General features: G+C 42.8%; 1 protein-coding gene across 1 annotated transcript; it reads right to left on the bottom strand.

The window, feature by feature from the left end:
* Positions 1–7,926: 7,926 nt before the first annotated feature.
* Positions 7,927–15,906, bottom strand: arhgef7b (Rho guanine nucleotide exchange factor (GEF) 7b). The gene is made up of 18 exons (XM_079185357.1): positions 15,789–15,906; positions 15,449–15,653; positions 14,749–14,840; positions 13,769–13,863; positions 13,279–13,374; positions 12,842–12,964; positions 12,617–12,755; positions 12,466–12,525; positions 12,161–12,307; positions 11,927–12,013; positions 11,757–11,835; positions 11,510–11,646; positions 11,208–11,438; positions 10,959–11,052; positions 10,734–10,823; positions 9,846–9,942; positions 9,571–9,625; positions 7,927–9,459 (listed from the first exon to the last, which is right to left on the bottom strand). The coding sequence occupies exons 2-18, from the start codon at positions 15,648–15,650 to the stop codon at positions 9,337–9,339; spliced, it is 1,947 nt and encodes a 648-aa protein (XP_079041483.1). The 5' UTR covers positions 15,651–15,653; positions 15,789–15,906; the 3' UTR covers positions 7,927–9,336.
* Between the last annotated feature and the right edge of the window lie 1,711 nt (positions 15,907–17,617).

Below are 17,617 nucleotides of genomic sequence, written 5' to 3'. Positions count from 1 at the left end.
AAAGTATTGTCGAGTTTTCCTCCCGCTTAAAAAGAGTCACAGCTCAGACTCTTCCTGCAGCATCACGGCACCACAACCTTCCATCTTATTTGTCTCCTCCCGTCTTTACACCCAGTTAACCCGAGTCTCTGCAAGGAGCGAAGGACGCAGGCGAACAACCCGGTCACATCTGAGGAGTGAAGCTAATGGCGCATCAACAGGTCGAGCCTCTGCGCTCACATAATGGCTCTTTATTCCACTCCAGCTTGTTTGGCCATTATGGTACAGTTAGTCTAAATAACAGCAGAACTAGTGGCACAGCGCCCGCATAGAGGGAGGAAGTGATATCTGCCTATTTATGTTGTAATCGCTCCGCTTCTAGAACATGAGCAGATTATTATTTGTAGGTTACTTGTCAGGTTTCCTTTCTTTATGTCTAAATGAGCCAAATTACATGAAATCAATCAGATCACGTTGGGAATTGGAGAATGTTATTTAGAAAATTAAAAAATCCTAAATACATTTTACTTTATTTTACACATTTGATCAGCAAAATAAAATCTTTAAAAATGTGAATTTTCCTTTAGAACACATTTTAAATGACACTTCAAATGTGAACCTTCATATGTAGCCAAATAATTGACTTTTTCCCCCTCAAATTAAATATCACATTTTTTGTAATTTAATTATTCAACTACAGCAAGTGAAAGTAGTGCTGAGCATCATTTTTACTTGTCTTTGTGTCTCATATCACGTCCTCCTGCACTACAACTGATCCAGTAAAGTGGGACACACAATCTCACGAGACAGTAGGCTTTGGTTTTGGACATGGTCAGATGGCGTCTGGGAAACAGCTGTGTGCAGGCCGTATACACACAAGAGTTTATACACACAGGGGACTAGTTGTCCATCCACCAGTGGCCTCTCTGAGGTTTAAATCAACAGCCCAACGGTGGACATCAGGCTCCCTCTAGTGGAGAGTTTCTACATTCTTCATCGCTGCACTAAAGAAATGAGGAGCATCACTTTCCCAAGGCGAGTTAGAGAAAAGTTGAACAACATAATATGGCTAATGTGGGTCAAATCAACTATGGAGGTGTGTCTGCCCCCTTACTGAGGAGCAATACATATCATTTATTTAACTTTATTTGGGCTTGCACTGATGATGGTCTCTGCACCTTGTTTGAAGAAAATGTTTAATACGTAGTTTTATTTCAGCTTGATGACATGTTCCATCTGCAGTATGTTTTAAATGTGTACGGTGACTAAATCAAGCACTAAATATTTACTAAACAGTCAAAAAAGGCACAAGCTACTAAAGAACGGTGTCTTATCCGGTATGCAATAACTAAATTACTTGAATTTGAACTTTTGAATTTAATTTATATGCATGAGATTAAATTTAAAAAATTTAATAATTTATATCTAATAACCTGTTGGGGACAAAATGCACATTTATATGCAAGAAAACTGAAAATTAAAGTCAGATGTGAGTTGCGTTTCTGTCTGTTAGACGGTGCTGCCCTCTAGTGGTGATATCAGGACTTACAGCATTTCTGCATCACTGTTTCCAACATTAACATGTGAATCAGGGAAGATGAGTCAAATCAATTTGTTCAGCTTCTTTTTATCTAGGATTGTAATCATCATTACCACAGAAGCTGGTACGTACACTACATGGCTTTAAAGGAAATGTGAAGCATCAACTAGACGTTTAGTCTTCTTGCAAGTTCAGTCTCTGATATTAGCAACAGACGATGTTAAAACTGTCTGTCACTGAGGACCAAAGTTATGTATTTTTCTAGACTAAGCGATAATTTAATATGATAATTCACCGTCTTTGAATAGCACTGTATCGTGAGGAAATCATATATATTATTAATAATAAAAAGCACACACTAACTCAAATCTTTTTTAGAAAATGCACGTAAACAGTCAGTATAGCTGGAAATATATATATTTTTCTTTAATGTCACATGAAACTGTTATGTTCGTTTTACACTAAAGTTTTTAATTAAATAAGAAACTACCCAGTACTTTTTGTTTGTCAAGTATTTGAATCACACAGAATACAAAAATGGTCTTTACCACGTGGTTGTTACACGTGGTTATTACATATAGACTTCTTATTTTTTTAATTAGAAAACATGCTACATCGTGATACATATATAGTTATCTAGATATGAGATGACTCATATTGTGATAGATATTGTCCATTTAAACTGTCGTCGGTTTCATTGCCTCACAGGAAAGACGTCCTCCACCTTTTATTAAAAGTTAGTCTGGATGGAGACAGAATTAGCTTCATATCAGATCTGTACTAATAAAACTGAGTCTAACTGTCTGCTTTACATCAATGACCTGCAGTTAATATAAAGATGTGTTCAGACTGCTCACACTGTACATCAAGACCAACAGGAGATGTAGGGTTTCACAAGAGTGTTGCTGTTTCCAGAAATAAAGTCTCTCTCTATTAAATAGCTCTTTTTCCAAGTAGTGATTGCCAGACATGTAACAGACATATACAGCTCTTTAGCCACTCGTAAAAGCAAGTTGTTATGTTCTTGAGTGGGGCTGGAAGAAGAAACGGGGAATGCAGCAATTACAATAAGTGGTCCTTTGTTGAACATCTACCTTTTGTAACCTCTCCAGCATTTCCACCAGCTGAACCGGCCATTAAGTGGGAGCCCAGCTGAGCTCGTCATCGAACAAAATAACCCCTTATTTTATAATACACACCAAAACAAACCCATTTACAAGAGTGAACAGAGCTGTAACTTCCAGTGTGCAGCAGGAAGCCCGGCGGTCAGAGGTAGAAAACACATATTTATTCTAACAATACAACACATACACTCAGAGAGTTTGTACGTCCACCTCACTCAGCCTCTGAACATCTGTACTACTAAAGACATAAAGAACAAGAGGGACTACAGATGTGAATTATCTTAAAGCATCTGGTACGGTGCAATTTAAAGATTCAACTGGCAGCAACAGAAAGCTTTTTTCCCCAGGTATAAATATTGAATATGAAGAGATCATTTTTTAACACAAATTACAACTAGTAGCAGTTAACTGCTCGACCAACTGACTGTGAGAGTTACCAGCCCGTTGTTGGTGCAACATAAACATGACCATGGACGGGAAAGAGGAGATCATTCATTCATTATGCAAATGTTTTCACACTTTACTTAGTTTTGTCTTTCTACTCTTTATAAATGCAAAACCAAGCAATGTAACTTCAAATATTTTAGTTCAGTAAATATTCTGTTGTGGTCTCTCCCTCTATCTTTACTTAGAGAGGAAGATGTGTAATAATGTCATCTGGATTATTTTATTTATAATGCCACAGCAGTTCATGTTCTCAATAAATCCCCCACTGTTACTATATAGACGTGAGACGTGTGGTTAAGAGCGGGGTCGAGGCAGCAGCCATCACCTTCTGTATTAATAAGAGTGCTCCAGCCTCCTGCACTCATTCAAAGACACGCCCACATAGCACCACATGTCACATGACTGAAGAGTGGCAGCTTAAAAAAAGCAAATAGCTGCACACATCTGCCACAACTAATACGTCACAGTTTATTCGATCTGCAAAAATAGTCGTTTGTTTTTACTATAGTCCACTTTTAGGCACCATAAGCATGGCTAATGGTTATGCTCACAACACTTGTTTCATATTTTAGAAAGGTTGTTAATATAAGTCGACACTGACTCGGAGCATGTTCATTCACTCGCTCTCCTCCTCGACACAACATTACATCAAGTGAACTTGTCGTACTTGTAACCTGCCACATCAAATGAGATTTAAAAACGCACACGCAACTAAAGAAATAAGAGTTCTAATGACTGAAATTAAAGTACGGTATGAAATATGCACAATGCTGTACTTACATCGTGTTGGCTTGATCTAAATCCATATTTATGTGAATATCCATATGCATGTAAATGTGCCCAGTTCTCATGGGCAAAGTATGACAATACTTCAAGTGTCTTCAGAGGAAGGTTGTGTCTGCACATACATCAGGTTGATTTCCAGACAACAAGGGAAGATGTTGTTGTTTTGAGGTCCAACAACAACCTCATTACGTGGTAGATGTACAGTAAATAGCCCCAGTGGACGGCACAGACCTCCATGAAGTCATTCTAATATGCGCAAAACATCCATGTTGTTGTCCTCTCTCTGGGTTGAAGGGTTAAAAGACGCAGACGAATTATTCCCCACACACTGAAGTGTTGCGTGACTGAAGTTCAAACAGTGACAAGTCCTTAGTTTTTAAAGGAACGAGTCCTGTTTCTGCTCAGTGGGACTCTGGTGTCCTCCCATCATGCTGCTGATGTTGCAGGTTTTCTGTCCACTCACGTCTTGTCTTCTTCTGTGTCTTCTTGTTCTTGTCATCCTCCAAGATTTAGTGACAAATACAGAAACCAGAGATGGCACGAGGTGAGAAAAAAAAAAGGTAAATCGGAGATGCGTTGATCATTTCATAAAATCAATAATCTTCAGAGAAATTCTTTCCTGCGATCCATACACACCTGTTGGCCGGCCGAGACAATGCCATTAAAAGTTTGACTTTTGCAGGGATGAAAAGACTCAGAGGTGTGAGAGGGTGTTCGCCAGAGCAGAGAGGAAGAGGTAGATGGAGAGACCAGAGAAAGAGAGGTGAAGGATGGAGAGTTGAGGAGTCGAGCATCCTGCCGTCACTCTGCCAGGAGGATGAATGGAAAGCCTGCCTCTCTGCCTCCTTTTATATTCTCTCTTCCCCTGCTGCCTCGCTTTGGCTTTTACCCTGGCTGTGTGTGTGTGTGTGTGTGTGTGTGTGCGCGCTGAGAGAGACCTCTTTCAGAGCAGCAGGAATATATTATAACCCAAACAAAAGGAGCCGGCTTATTGTTTATGAATTACTAGCCTTCCAAAGCCAACAAAGGCCCCTATTTTCATAGAAAACTCCATTTTCATTTCAGCTCCATTTGATTACCAGAGCAAAGACAATAAAAAAGGCCTCTCTGAGCACAACGTCCCAAAGGGATTCATTCCTCCTTCTCTCGCTCATTCAACGCCACTGAAAAGGTTTCTTTATTGCTTTCTTTTCAGGGCCGACGTCAAATGGGCTTTTAGGAGTAAACCAATGACGAAAAAAAAAAACTATTGCTTGGCTATTTTGTACAATAACAGGGCCGGGGAAAGAGAGGAGTCCTGTGTTGTCTTTGTCATCTCTCTTTCTCTTTGGCTCCTTTCTGTTACTGGAGATGAAAATTGCAGAGGCTGAAAATTCACGACAGGGCTTTGAAGGGAAAGAGAGAGGAAGAAGAGGCAGCCACAAAGCCACAATACAAGTCAAATCTAAATTATCACCCGCTATTGAGCGCAGTGAAGAGACAGAAAGGTACTGTACGGCTCCAGAGGAGTTCGGATGTGTGTGTGTGCGTGTGTGTGTGTGTGTGTGTCGTGGGACACCTGTTGGGTTCAGGGCCAAAAACCAACACAACCCCAGTGACTCACTTTCATTGTATCTACAATGGGGCTGTCGATGATGATGCGTGTGTGTGTTTAGTTCACTTTGTTGCAGACCTCTAGGTGTGTGTCGATGGGGCTGATCTTCATCGACTCATCTGTTTTCTAAACGGCTGCAGAGATTTCACTTTTCAAGTTCCCGCTATGAAGCTAAAAATGAAGCAATGGTTCACTTGGTTTTGGGGGTTGAAGAGATAACCTCCCTCCCTGCACGCCAGCCGCTAAACACCTTACCGTGCCTCACACCTTCACTCAAACCAAGTCACCCAATTATGATGCCGTTGTCAACTTACACCTCTATTAATAACACGTTGATGCAGAGATGATTGACTTCTCATTCAGGAAATGTTCAGCTGAAAAGATCTAACTGCATGCTCAATAAGTGGACCGCTGCATATATATATTACACAAGCACTGACTGGCCTGTAAAGTATGGGGGGGGGGAATATATATTATTCTTAAAAGCGCCAGCACACGCTGGCTGGAGAAGATGCTCTTTCATCTTTTGCTTTGCCTCCTGTTTTTGTCCTCCTGGATGAATATTTGGCTCGAGACAAAAGGTGAACCGATCAATTATTCCTCTTGCAGGGCCCTGGTGTTGTTGTGAAAAGCGTTGACATTTGAGCTTTCCAGACGACATCTGCAAATTTATATGCCTTTCTTTGTGCGAGGCAGCCAGCCCCGTATCAAAGGCTGTAAAAGGCCTTGTCAATTTAGTACGGACGACTCCACAAAGCCTCTTTTCTCCTCTGTTGTTATGGGAAGAATGCTTCTCACATGGTGTCCTGCCAAAAGCTGATGGCAATTTAGCCACGTGGTGTTATTGATTGCATTGATAACAGACATCCAGCACGGAAGCCATCAAATCTGTCAGTGATGCATTGTGAAACATCACTTATCTACGTGTGGAGATCAAATTCAAGAAAAAGAGGCTTTGCAATGAATACATATGCACAATAGGTGGCTGTCTGAGACCTCTATGGTGTCACATGTTAATATTAAACTGTAAGTGGTCTCTACAGTCACCGTGCAGCCACACAGCCTCCACGAACCATCTCAGTGGATGAGAGTTATATACACTTTATACATTATCTCGCCTCACTGCTCCCTGGCCACTTTCCTCAAGCCGATCAGACAATCAGCACACAACAAAGATACGTTTTAAATATTAAAATGACGAACAGTGCAGGAAGAGTCACAATGGCAGTCAGATAAGCAGCTGCAGACAACAGGCGTAAAGTTAACATCCTTCACTTTGCAGTTTATTCCAAATATAAATGTGCAAAACAGGTCATTCTAAGCATGATCCCTCGTCTCCTCATCTCCTTGTTGCTCACACTCACAACACTCTCCATATCAACTCCTTATAGCCTTATTTATAGCAGATAATAAGAAAATACCCAATCAATACGACCAAGATCTAAAAACACAGGCAAAAAATGAACCAATATGACAATACACTGCATTCAGGAAGAAATGCTATGTATAAAGCAATCACGTAAAAACAGGTTTAAGTTAAACTAATGCACGTATCAGATATACATGACTTACACACGTCTCTTATGTATATTCTCTCAGCAGACACAGATGCATACAGTACTACAAAGTGTGTACTACATATCAGGGCTGAATACTGAGAAAACATTCATAGTTTACATCAAAAAAAGTATCAATGCATGTATCAAATACATGACGTATAGAGAGTAACCTGCATAACATCAACACAATGCAAAGAGTTGAATACACCCACGCGAGACACTTAAACATCAGGAAATAAACCAGCAATCAAAGAGACAAACAGAGAGAAAGTGTATATTACTCACATTTGTTGTCGAAGTCAATTCTCATTAATGTCCAACTGCACTCGCTGCTTTTAAAGTCTTCTTGTTTGTTGACAGAAGTCTTCTTCCTCTCTGTTGACTATAACTAGCGAACGTTACTTTCACTGGAGAGCTAAACGGTTGTTAAATTTAAATTACCTTTTACTAACTTTCTGTTTGTAGTGTTGACAGACTTTGTCAGGTTTCACGAATAACTTTTCTTTTCCAGCGACGTGTCCGCTCAGTTCCACAGTGGCCTTACAGAAGCCGCTCGATTGTTTGATACTTAACTATGTTTAATTAGGGATAACAACTTCCACCTGTGCTCCCAGGGAGACCGCAATAAGCCTGCAGTACCCGTTCTGGCCACACTGATCGCCATGAAGCCCCAGGGGGGCGCTGTTTCACCCACTGTTGAGGGTGTAATGTCCTGTTCTGACCACTAACAGCGGGGGCGCTGTTTCACTCGGGAATTTAAGAGACAAATACATATTTAATCAAAGACAGTATTCTAATATGAACATGTTGAAGCTGCCTGTGATCTGTTGATGTAAGAGAACTGCATTATGTGTTTTTAGCTGCAGAGAGATATAGATTTAGAGACAACTGTTTGATTCAACATTTTATTCACAGACAAATGGGTGAAATAAATAGAGGGGGGGTGATTATTGTCATAGTGAGTACTGTAATCACCATCATAACATTTCAACACGCAATACATTTACATCAGTCAGTTTCATTTAAATACATAAGTTAGAGTCAATGATTGACGAACTGTATCACATAGCTTGCATTAGTGTGGTTTCTAATTTCAATAATAACTTTAGCAGACGTTCTTCTCCCCGAGGCACGTCTCACAACGTTCATGAGAGATGTGCTGCTCAAATCATCAGACGGGTCAAGTAGAAAACAAGTAGTGTTACAAATCAAAACCAGAGTAGAAACACAATCGCAAATATAAAAATAAGAAATCATTACACAGTAAGTTGCATATTGACGTTGTAAAAATCATTTAAAAAACATCTTCCAGTGGTGTATTGCTTGGACTTTGGTCTTGAAACAGAAAGAGCAGCGAGCTGTGAATATATAGTTTAGCTCCTGAAGTTAGGAGAAACTACAAATGAACAGTTCAGTGCAGTATTAATGGAAGCGCCCATATTCTCCTCGTGTCCTGGACTTCATACGCATTGCACACTACATCACACGTGTAACCACATAAACATCTGGAAAAAAACTAAATCAGGGTTTCCTAAACTTTTAAATGTTGCTTCGAGTGTTTATTTGCAAGAATATGAACCTTGAAATGGAAATACAATAAAAAAATATTATATCTTTTTTTAGATAATCTAAATAATCACACCTGAAACTTGCATAATGTGGATTCATAGAATTATATGGCGGTCTGTCTCAAAGCAGCAATATTCACGAGAGAACTTTAAACTAACTTTTAAGTGCTGGTAAATTAAGGTTACTTTAAATTTAGGCCGGACTACACTTTGTATTTGATATCAGAAATAAACCAACTTTATAGTTTGTTAGAATCAAGAACAATATCTCGTACAATAAAATAAAAATGGCTGCCAATGAAATGAGGAGAGCGGATGTCTAATTAAAGTTCAAATCTCTTCGAAATGTATATTTCATGCACGGCAGTCAATAAAATACTGTCCTGCTAATAGTGAAATGTCATACTTTATGCAAATAAGCACAAGCAGGAATGAAAGAATCCACAGGTCGATGAGAAAAAGTGAGAAAAAAAAAGTGTTTTTGCACCGAACAAGGCAGGAAGTGATGTCATCATACCTACCAGCTAATTTGGCTCCACAGCTTTTCGGTCTGTTGGGATGGCTTCGCTGTTGGCTGGCAGGCATTTTTCTCTTGGTCCACAGTTTGTTACAAAGGTCAAAGCAAGTGAAAAATGGCGACGACGCTGTTGAAGGAAGAATTGGCAGCTTCTGGCACGGTTCATTTGGTCATTATCAAGTCAGGAAGTTGGTCTTGTCCGTGGTGATCATCGTATTGATCTCAGAGGTTAGTCTCATCCCAGGTGGGGTCGTTCATGTTCTTCAGAACTCTCCTGACGACCTTCTCCAGCTCCTTCCTCGCTCGCTGCTCCTCCTCCAGCGTCCTCTTCATCCTCTTGTTATCCTGGAGAGAGACGAAGAAAGACAGGCAAGCAGAGGAATGCCTCAATTGGTTCGTTTAACGAGTCGCTGATGATAAATAAGCTCAGGATCATAATACATTCAGCAGACTCACCTGTTTGAGCCCCTGGATTTCATCTTTCAGACTGTACACGGTGTCCACCAGACTCCTGCAGGAACAGAACAGCTTTACACCGACACACACACACACAGCCTGATACCAGCTTTGAAATACCCTTTTCATCATTTCACATACTCACGTGGTTGGTTTGTGTCTCTGTGACTTGCTTGGAATTTCATATACCATATGTTTTTTATACTATTTAGCTCCTTAACCACACGTTGAGTATACCGGACACAAAAAACACACCTCCACCGCTCCCCTCTCACCTCTCCTCCACTACAGTTTGGCCGTTGCTCCTGGTCTCCTCCACGATGATCTTCTCCTCCTCTGGGAACAACATGTGCACGTCCTTCCTGCTGGAGCCTGATTGAACAGTGACAACAGTGTAAGTTATTAACCCCGCGCGATGCACACAAACAAAGACAACACATGCAGACATTAATCTATCTGCTTACTGAATCTACTGTATGGGGGCTTCACAGAGGCTCGTACACAACGACACATACACACAGCAGGGGAGCGGTTTGGGAGGATATATAGATACTTTTGTCCCTAGTTGTAAGCTAGCCGGTTCGCTAGCATGTCAGTGCTTTGCGACACCCGATGTCTTACGAGAAAATGAGGCAGTCCTGTAACTAGTGGCGGTCCACAGACTGTCATAATCCGAGTCCTCTGACTGGTCAGAACAAGGCAGGTTGCCAGCGACGGTGAGGCTGGTGTCAGCGAGCACGTGGTTGTGCATGAGGTCAGTCCCCTGCCAGGCTGCGCCGTAAAGTAACCAGCAATAGACGGGGTGTGAACAAACCAAATTGAATGTCGGAGGGGGTGGGGGAGGACAAACCATATTGAAGTTGTAACAGTAAATAAAAAAAAGATTTGAACCAAATGCAACCAGAAATAAAAAGGCAAAAATCAAGTTAAAATGAAGGAAACAAGAGTGAGACGATGAAACCAAACGTATGGATGAAATAGTTAATGAAAAAACAGGATGGATGAGGAAAGCAGAGGAAGGGCAGACATGAAAAAGAGAGGAGAGAGAAAAACATTGTTAGAGCTGACGCGGCAGAGAACAAACGGCGGTTAGCAATAAGACAGTGTGTGAGCATGTGTGTGTATGTGTGTGTGTGTGTGTGTGTGTGTGTGTGTGTACTCACTGGAGTTGAGCGTCTGTCGTGTCTTGGCGCTGGTACAGTACGCCTCGATCACTTTCAGTATCTGAGCGTCCTCCTCTAGAGCTGCTGTACCTGAGAGACAAGGAGAGGACAGACGGACATGTGAGAGAGTTCACATGTGGATATTGGCTATTTACTTTGTTTTATATATATATATATATATATATATATATATATATATATATATATATATATGTATATTCTTACTTTTTCTGACGGTGAAGTCCTCCTCTGAAGGTTTCCTGTCTGGCTTCCTCTTAGGCAGGAGCTTCTTCATGTTCTTAGGACTCTTACTCATATCCTACAAACAAAGACACAGAAATACGTTGAGTCCAATTCAGGACTCAGAAAAGTATAAATCTTCCAACTCTTCCTAAAAACATCCTCAAGAACCCTTTTAGGTCGCTTTCTCCCACTTTGAGCAACACATTTTAAGATGCCACATGTGTACAGCACCTCCTTCAGGCAGAGAGCAGCCGAGGGCCGGAGTGGAGGCGCAGGGCGAAGGCAGCTCATGCTCCAGGGTTTAGGGGTACTCGGTGGCTCCAGGGGCCCCCACATAGTGCTGCTGCTGCTGTTGAGGGCCGTCCCAAACGACGAGGGATGGGGAAGGGTGTGGTAGGTGTGTCCAGTGCTCCCTCCACGAGACTCCGAGTGTCTGGAGGGAGTGGCGGGCTGAGAGGGCAACTGGGAGAAGCAGAGAAGAGGTGAAACAGATGCTGTATGAAGGCAGTGAAGTGGATCAGCTGAGGACTTACCGTGTGACAGACGGACTGAGGCTTGTGTGAGTGTGTGTGCGTGGCCGGAGTGTGCGTGTGTTTGGTGAGAAGGTCCAGCCAATCCTGTAGCTCGTGCTGACTGTTACAGGCCACCTGCATCCGATCACACTGGCCTCCTGAACAACAACAACAACACACACAGTGCACAGTGTGTATACCTGTAAATACCACAGTCTGCCAGAATAGACAATTCAAATGAGAAAGTTAAACGACAGAAAGGGCTGACCGGAAATTTCAAAAGCGTTCTTCAGCTTTTCTCCGTCTTCTATTCTGGAGATGAGCATCCCTGTCAGTGGTATCCTTCCCTATGGACACACACACGCACACATACACACACATTTATATGCTGCAGGGAACGATTTCATGCTTTGAATCATCATTCAAGTTTAAACATACCTGGTAGATGAACCCACTCATCCTCAAGCTGGCAGAGAGCACGAGCAGAGAGTGAGGGAAGAGGACGAGGTAGCGTTCATTTGACTCCTGAAAAACAAAGACAAGACAACACCTTTAACTTACTCTTTTGTGGTGACTTGAACTCAACAGTCTCGTCTGTTCGTTTCGGGTCTGAATGCAACCTCAGACTCGTTCACGTGACACCTGTTTAGGTCAATAAGTCAGTGTCCGTACCTGACAGTTCTGCGTGTGGACTGTAGAATGGGACATGTGGAGAACGGGGCCCAGAGTCCTGATGTCATCCCCCTCCCAGTTCCTGATTGGCTCTGTTAGAATCTGCAACTCCAGTTCCTTCTTCTTCCTCACCCCCTGGCACTGAGCCTGAACACACGCGCAGAGGCATTCAGAGGCACATAAAAGCACAAAAACTCGAATTAATACAGTTCCTCTGTGGCCTGTTAGTTTGGTATAATCATGAATAAATGTCAGGAAACTGATGAACTTCAATGAGGTGTAACGTCACACTGTTTGTTTCTTACTGCAAAGTTTTTAAAGTCCATCATGGCAGCAATGAGTTCGGCTCTGTCAGGGTGTTGGTCCTGAGACGAAGAAGAAAAAAAGACACTTTTTACTGAGTTCATTGCTGTGTTATTTATTTTGGATGGTCACACAGACAGACAGGTGGCTCACCTCCATGTGTCTGTCCAGTTCCTTCAGCAGCGTTGGGTATCTCTCCAGTCTGGTGAAGGGTTTACTCAGACTAGTGGTCAGCGTCAGGATCCCAGGAGAGGACGACCCCTTAGACTCCATGTACTCCCCCAGCTCCTCACTGTGACGCACACACACACACACACAATATATTCACATACTACAGGTACTGACACACAAGACAAAATAACATATCTCTGACTGTACCTGTGTTGTATGAGTACATTGACAGCAGATGGGTGGTTGGAGCAGTAGGCCACATAGATGAGCTTCATCTGGGGCATGAGATTGAGGAAGAAGCCCCCGATCCTCTGCTGGTTCTCTGGGAGTCTACACAGACACGTGACATGTTTGACTGCATAACACAGACACTTCATCACCGTATTATCTCTCTTGACTGCATCAACATAGAACTCCGACAGACAGTTCCTTCAGTCTACCACTAGATGTCTCTGTAGCTCTAATAATGAAACTAAAATCAGGTCTGAGCTTCAGCACCCCTCTGGTTTAGAAGCGAAGCCAGAGGAGGTTAAAAACGTCTTTTTTTATGCCGTTGTTGCCGTCATATTATCTTTTGACAAGTTCATTATCACACTACGTTTCAGCAGCATCTGTAGCAGACAGAAGGAGATCAGTGCACTGACTTTGTATGCTCCTCCAAGGACTGAACCAGCATCTGCTGGAAGGTTGAGATCTCCTCCAGATTACCCTGAACGTGACTGATGTCAACACTGCTGAGTCTGCAATACAGAGAGGAGACGAGAGGAGACGAGAGGAGAGGGGAGGAGAGGAGAGGAGAGGAGAGGAGAGGAGAGGAGAGCGGAGGGGAGGAAAGGAGAGGAGAGGAGAGGGGAGGAGAGGAGAGTCATAATAGATCGCTGACATTTTGAATAAAAGGCAGGTATAAATAAATCATTATGCTTGCCAAGTTCTACCATATAAGGATAATAATTCATGCATTTTGTAATATATTTATGTGTGTACAATGCAGGATAAAGGACACATCCAGTATGCATATAATATATATATTTGACAGATTATATTGGTATTGCAATAGATATGCTAGTGTGTGTGTACCGCTACCTCTAACATCTGACTCTGTTGAATTAAACAATAAAAAGTGCAAAAATAAACCTGTCTGTGGGGTGAAGTGAGCGCAGGTATGAGCCCAGCAGACTCTGGAGCTCCCTCGAATATTCAGTCTCTGTTTCTAGGATGTTCTGCAGGACCTGAGGTGGACATGGACCACAGAAACACACAGAGACCGTTATATCAATTACTGTTGGCTTATCAGTCGGAGATGTGTTTAGCAAAACGCTGATGGAGAGAGGTTTCAGACCCGATGGGAGCTGTAACACAAGTAGCTTTCTATGGGTCTGACTCCACTAATTGGCTCATCTCTCCACCACATCACAGCCTCTGGGGAGTGAGGGTTCTGCTAATGGATTGTGGAATTTCAGACACATGTTGCTTGGTCTCCCCTCAGGTTTGGACCTCCAATAAAGACCTTTTTATGTATTAATTAAGAGGACACAGAGAGGATGCCAGTGCAGGCTTTGGGCTACAGGAATACGTGGAAAACGTTGGTATCTGTATAGCCCGAAGTCTGCGTCTTCTGCTTATACAATATTCTGCTCTGTCCATTAGAAGAACTTTTTATTTATATCTTCTTTTTGTTTTGCTTGTTATTTTCTAGGAACGGCTTTGGCTTCAGGCAGCGTCTGTGAGTGAGAGACCCAGGTACCACAACCAGAGATGGACTGTCTAAAGAGATTGCTGCAGCTTGCTGCATTATTAACACACACACACACACACACACACACACACACACCGTCAGAAGCCAACCCCGGGGCAAGGCTGCCCCAGAAACCAGTGGGACGGAAGAAATAACCTACATTACATCTGCTGCACTCTCACACAGGGGCGCCGTGCAGCCTCCGCACACGCAGACGCAGCCACACAATCATTAATTGGATGCGCGGATGAAAAATTATTGACTGAACAAAAAGCAGGCACACACGTGAGAACTATCTGTTAATTCGGTTCACTCCATCAGTCTAACCAGGAGGGAACAAAGGAGATATATACCCAGAAGTCTAACACATGATGCTCACCACGTTGTAGTAGGTCTTGCTGATGATGGTGGCGTCGAAACCTTTGGGGGGGCTTTTCAGGGTCCCAGACTTCGGCTTGTCTAATGTCTTGTCTATAAAGAGGGAGAGAAACAAGCTACATCAAGTTACAATCAGAGGTTTTCTTTGCTTTTGCTTTTGACAAATCTTGGTGTTGGAGCAGAAACAAAAGCAGGTTTATGATGATTTATGTCAGTATATCAAGATAACCGGCACATGTAGCCACCAATTCATCATCCTAATCCTGGGTCCCTCCATTGTGAGCTTGTTCTCTCTCACATATATGAAACAACTCCCTCTGGCCATGTGTGTTTGCTGCTATTCCTCAGTGCACTGTTATCATGATCCCTGTTTTCTGCTGTGAGCATTAAGTCAGGAAGTTCCTTTTCTATACAGCAACTCAGGCACTTCCTGTCTTTGTGTGCGTGTGGAGCTTCCTTCCTTTGTTTCTGCCTCCTCTCCTCAGAAAGCAACAGGAGCAAAAACGATCAAGCCAAGAGGATAGCGGCTCTTACACACACAGGACAAGAATAAAAGCCACACACAAATGAGCTGTTACGATACGTTTTAAGGATAATTAGGTCTACTTCCTGACGAAATCATGAAAGAGGTAGAGGTTTAGGTCTAGTCTAAGATCTTTGATATGCATCAAATCTGAATTTATAGCAGCCACTGCACCCACCGCTTCCTTTTAGCTCCCGTACGTAGTTACTGGGGAACCACCCAGAATGGCCGTTGAGCGAGCCCTCCCACCAGCCCCCCTCGTCCTGCCGGCTCACGCTGACGATGTCGCCCTTGGAGAACGAGAGCTCGTCCTCGTTGGTCTGCTGGAAGGTGAAGCGCGCCTTGAACAGCGCGTGGCCGTACCCGCCGCCCTCCGACATGTCCTGAGGGAAGAGGAGAGCGAAGGAGACATGAAGCTCCCGGGATCCGTGCAGAACATGCGTGGAAACGTTCCAGATGTTGATGTACTGGTAGAGAGAGACGTGCACCGTACAAGAGCAGGTGATGAGGTAACTCACCAGGCTGCGGTACTGAGGCTGCAGCACTTTGGAGGAGCGACTCTGAGTGTTCAGAGAGTCAAAGGACTTGATCCTCAAGTGTGAGGAGTGCGGCACGCACACACTGTCTTCAGAAACACCTAAATCTGCACACAGTGTGTCAATTAAAAGATCTAAATGTCATCATAAACCCTTCTAATGATACTAATGATACTAAAAAACATTATTCTTTCATACAGTATGAAGTAATATGATATTATCACATAAGATGCTACTTCTAGAACTGCTTTTAGGTGACCAAAAGACTGCAAACATGAAAGGTGAGCCTTGTAAACACACAATAATCTCACCTTCAGTTGCTTTGTTGAGGGCAACCAAGGAGTTTAGGACCTTTGAGAAGTTCAGTCCCTGCAGGAGGTCATTCACCTCAAAAGGCTTAAGGGGAGAAAACAGGGAAAACGTTTGAGGAGTTTGAGACAAACACGTACACACATTCAAAATGAATGTATAGAGCACACAGAGCGGACATTTCCACACGGTTTACTGGATGAATCCAACAAAAAACGATGTTTTAGAGTCCTAGAGACTATTGTTATTCAGCTCGCATCGACTCGCATTAAGAATTCACATTATGAACGCACACTACATCCTAAAAATGAAGAAATGTTAAGTGTAGTGGGGGGGGGGGGGGGGGGGTTGTATCCCTCCTCCAACTGCAGTCTGGAACAGGATTACTCAACGTCTGAGCTTCCCTTTGTAATCCCATCACACACACACAGACACACACACACACACACACAGACACACACACAGACATAATCAAAAAACCCTAATCGTGTGTATACCACACAATGAAGGTGGAGGTCATGTGCGCCTTGAAAACTTCTGATTTAAAAACTTCATTTAAAAAGCTTACAGAGCAGGTCTCTTTGATCTGATGATAAAACGCCGGCGTTCTGTAATGTCGTCCCACTTGCTCTGATTTATACCAACAGGCTGATTAGTAGTCAGGGCGGTGTGGACCCAACAGTTAACACACACTCCCATCTCTCCCACTGGCATTGGGCCAAGGTACAAAACAAGGCTTTCTATGCACTGCTGCAGTAGAAATGTACCAGCGAGAAGGTTGCTTTTGTACATATTTGGGGTATTTTAGCTGCCGCAACATTAAAAGAAACACATGTAGAACGTCAGCGGCAAAGAAAAGCTCTCGCAGAAGGATCTTACACCTCAATAACGGAGAAAAAGTGCAGTTGATATTGAAAGAATTTGGTTTTACGTGACATAATTGTTAACATCTTTAAATCGGAATGTATTCTTAAAGTTGAATGTAAATACAATTTGACATTATATAAATAGCAGTAATGCATACCACATAGAAGATGTTAATAACTCTATATTAAATGCAGTTTTGTTCATCTTGCAGGTTACAGTAAAAATACACAGCTGTGAGAAGCAGAGAGAACATAATCCCAGCCTGTGATTGGTCAAACAGCTTACCTGATAACAGGGAGTGCTTGATTTAACGCGGCGGAGACGTAAATGCACAGAATCAATAACCCACCGGATTGCGTTTGAGTAATAGATTTAAGATCTGATGAATGGTGTCGGTCCGGTTAATCAAGTCAGGACTCAGGCCGTCCCTCTGTTGGACAGACGGTCCGGCTCGTCCTCCGCCCGTCCAGCGAGTGTCTGGGAGAATCACTGATGGAGGCCCTCGGCTTCCAGCAACATGGCCGACATGCTTCTAATCAACGTGATTGGGTCCACAGACTGCTTGACGTGTCGCATTACGTCAGCCCACCCACTCGTCCCCTCTATTTCATCTGCTCTCTCTTTTTCCATTGCTC

The sequence above is a fragment of the Pholis gunnellus genome, assembly GCF_910591455.1.
Source record: "Pholis gunnellus genome assembly, chromosome: 24".
NCBI classification, from domain to species: Eukaryota; Metazoa; Chordata; class Actinopteri; order Perciformes; family Pholidae; genus Pholis; species Pholis gunnellus.
Note: the sequence above shows the minus strand (reverse complement) of the source record. Positions and strands in the feature narration are given on the sequence as shown.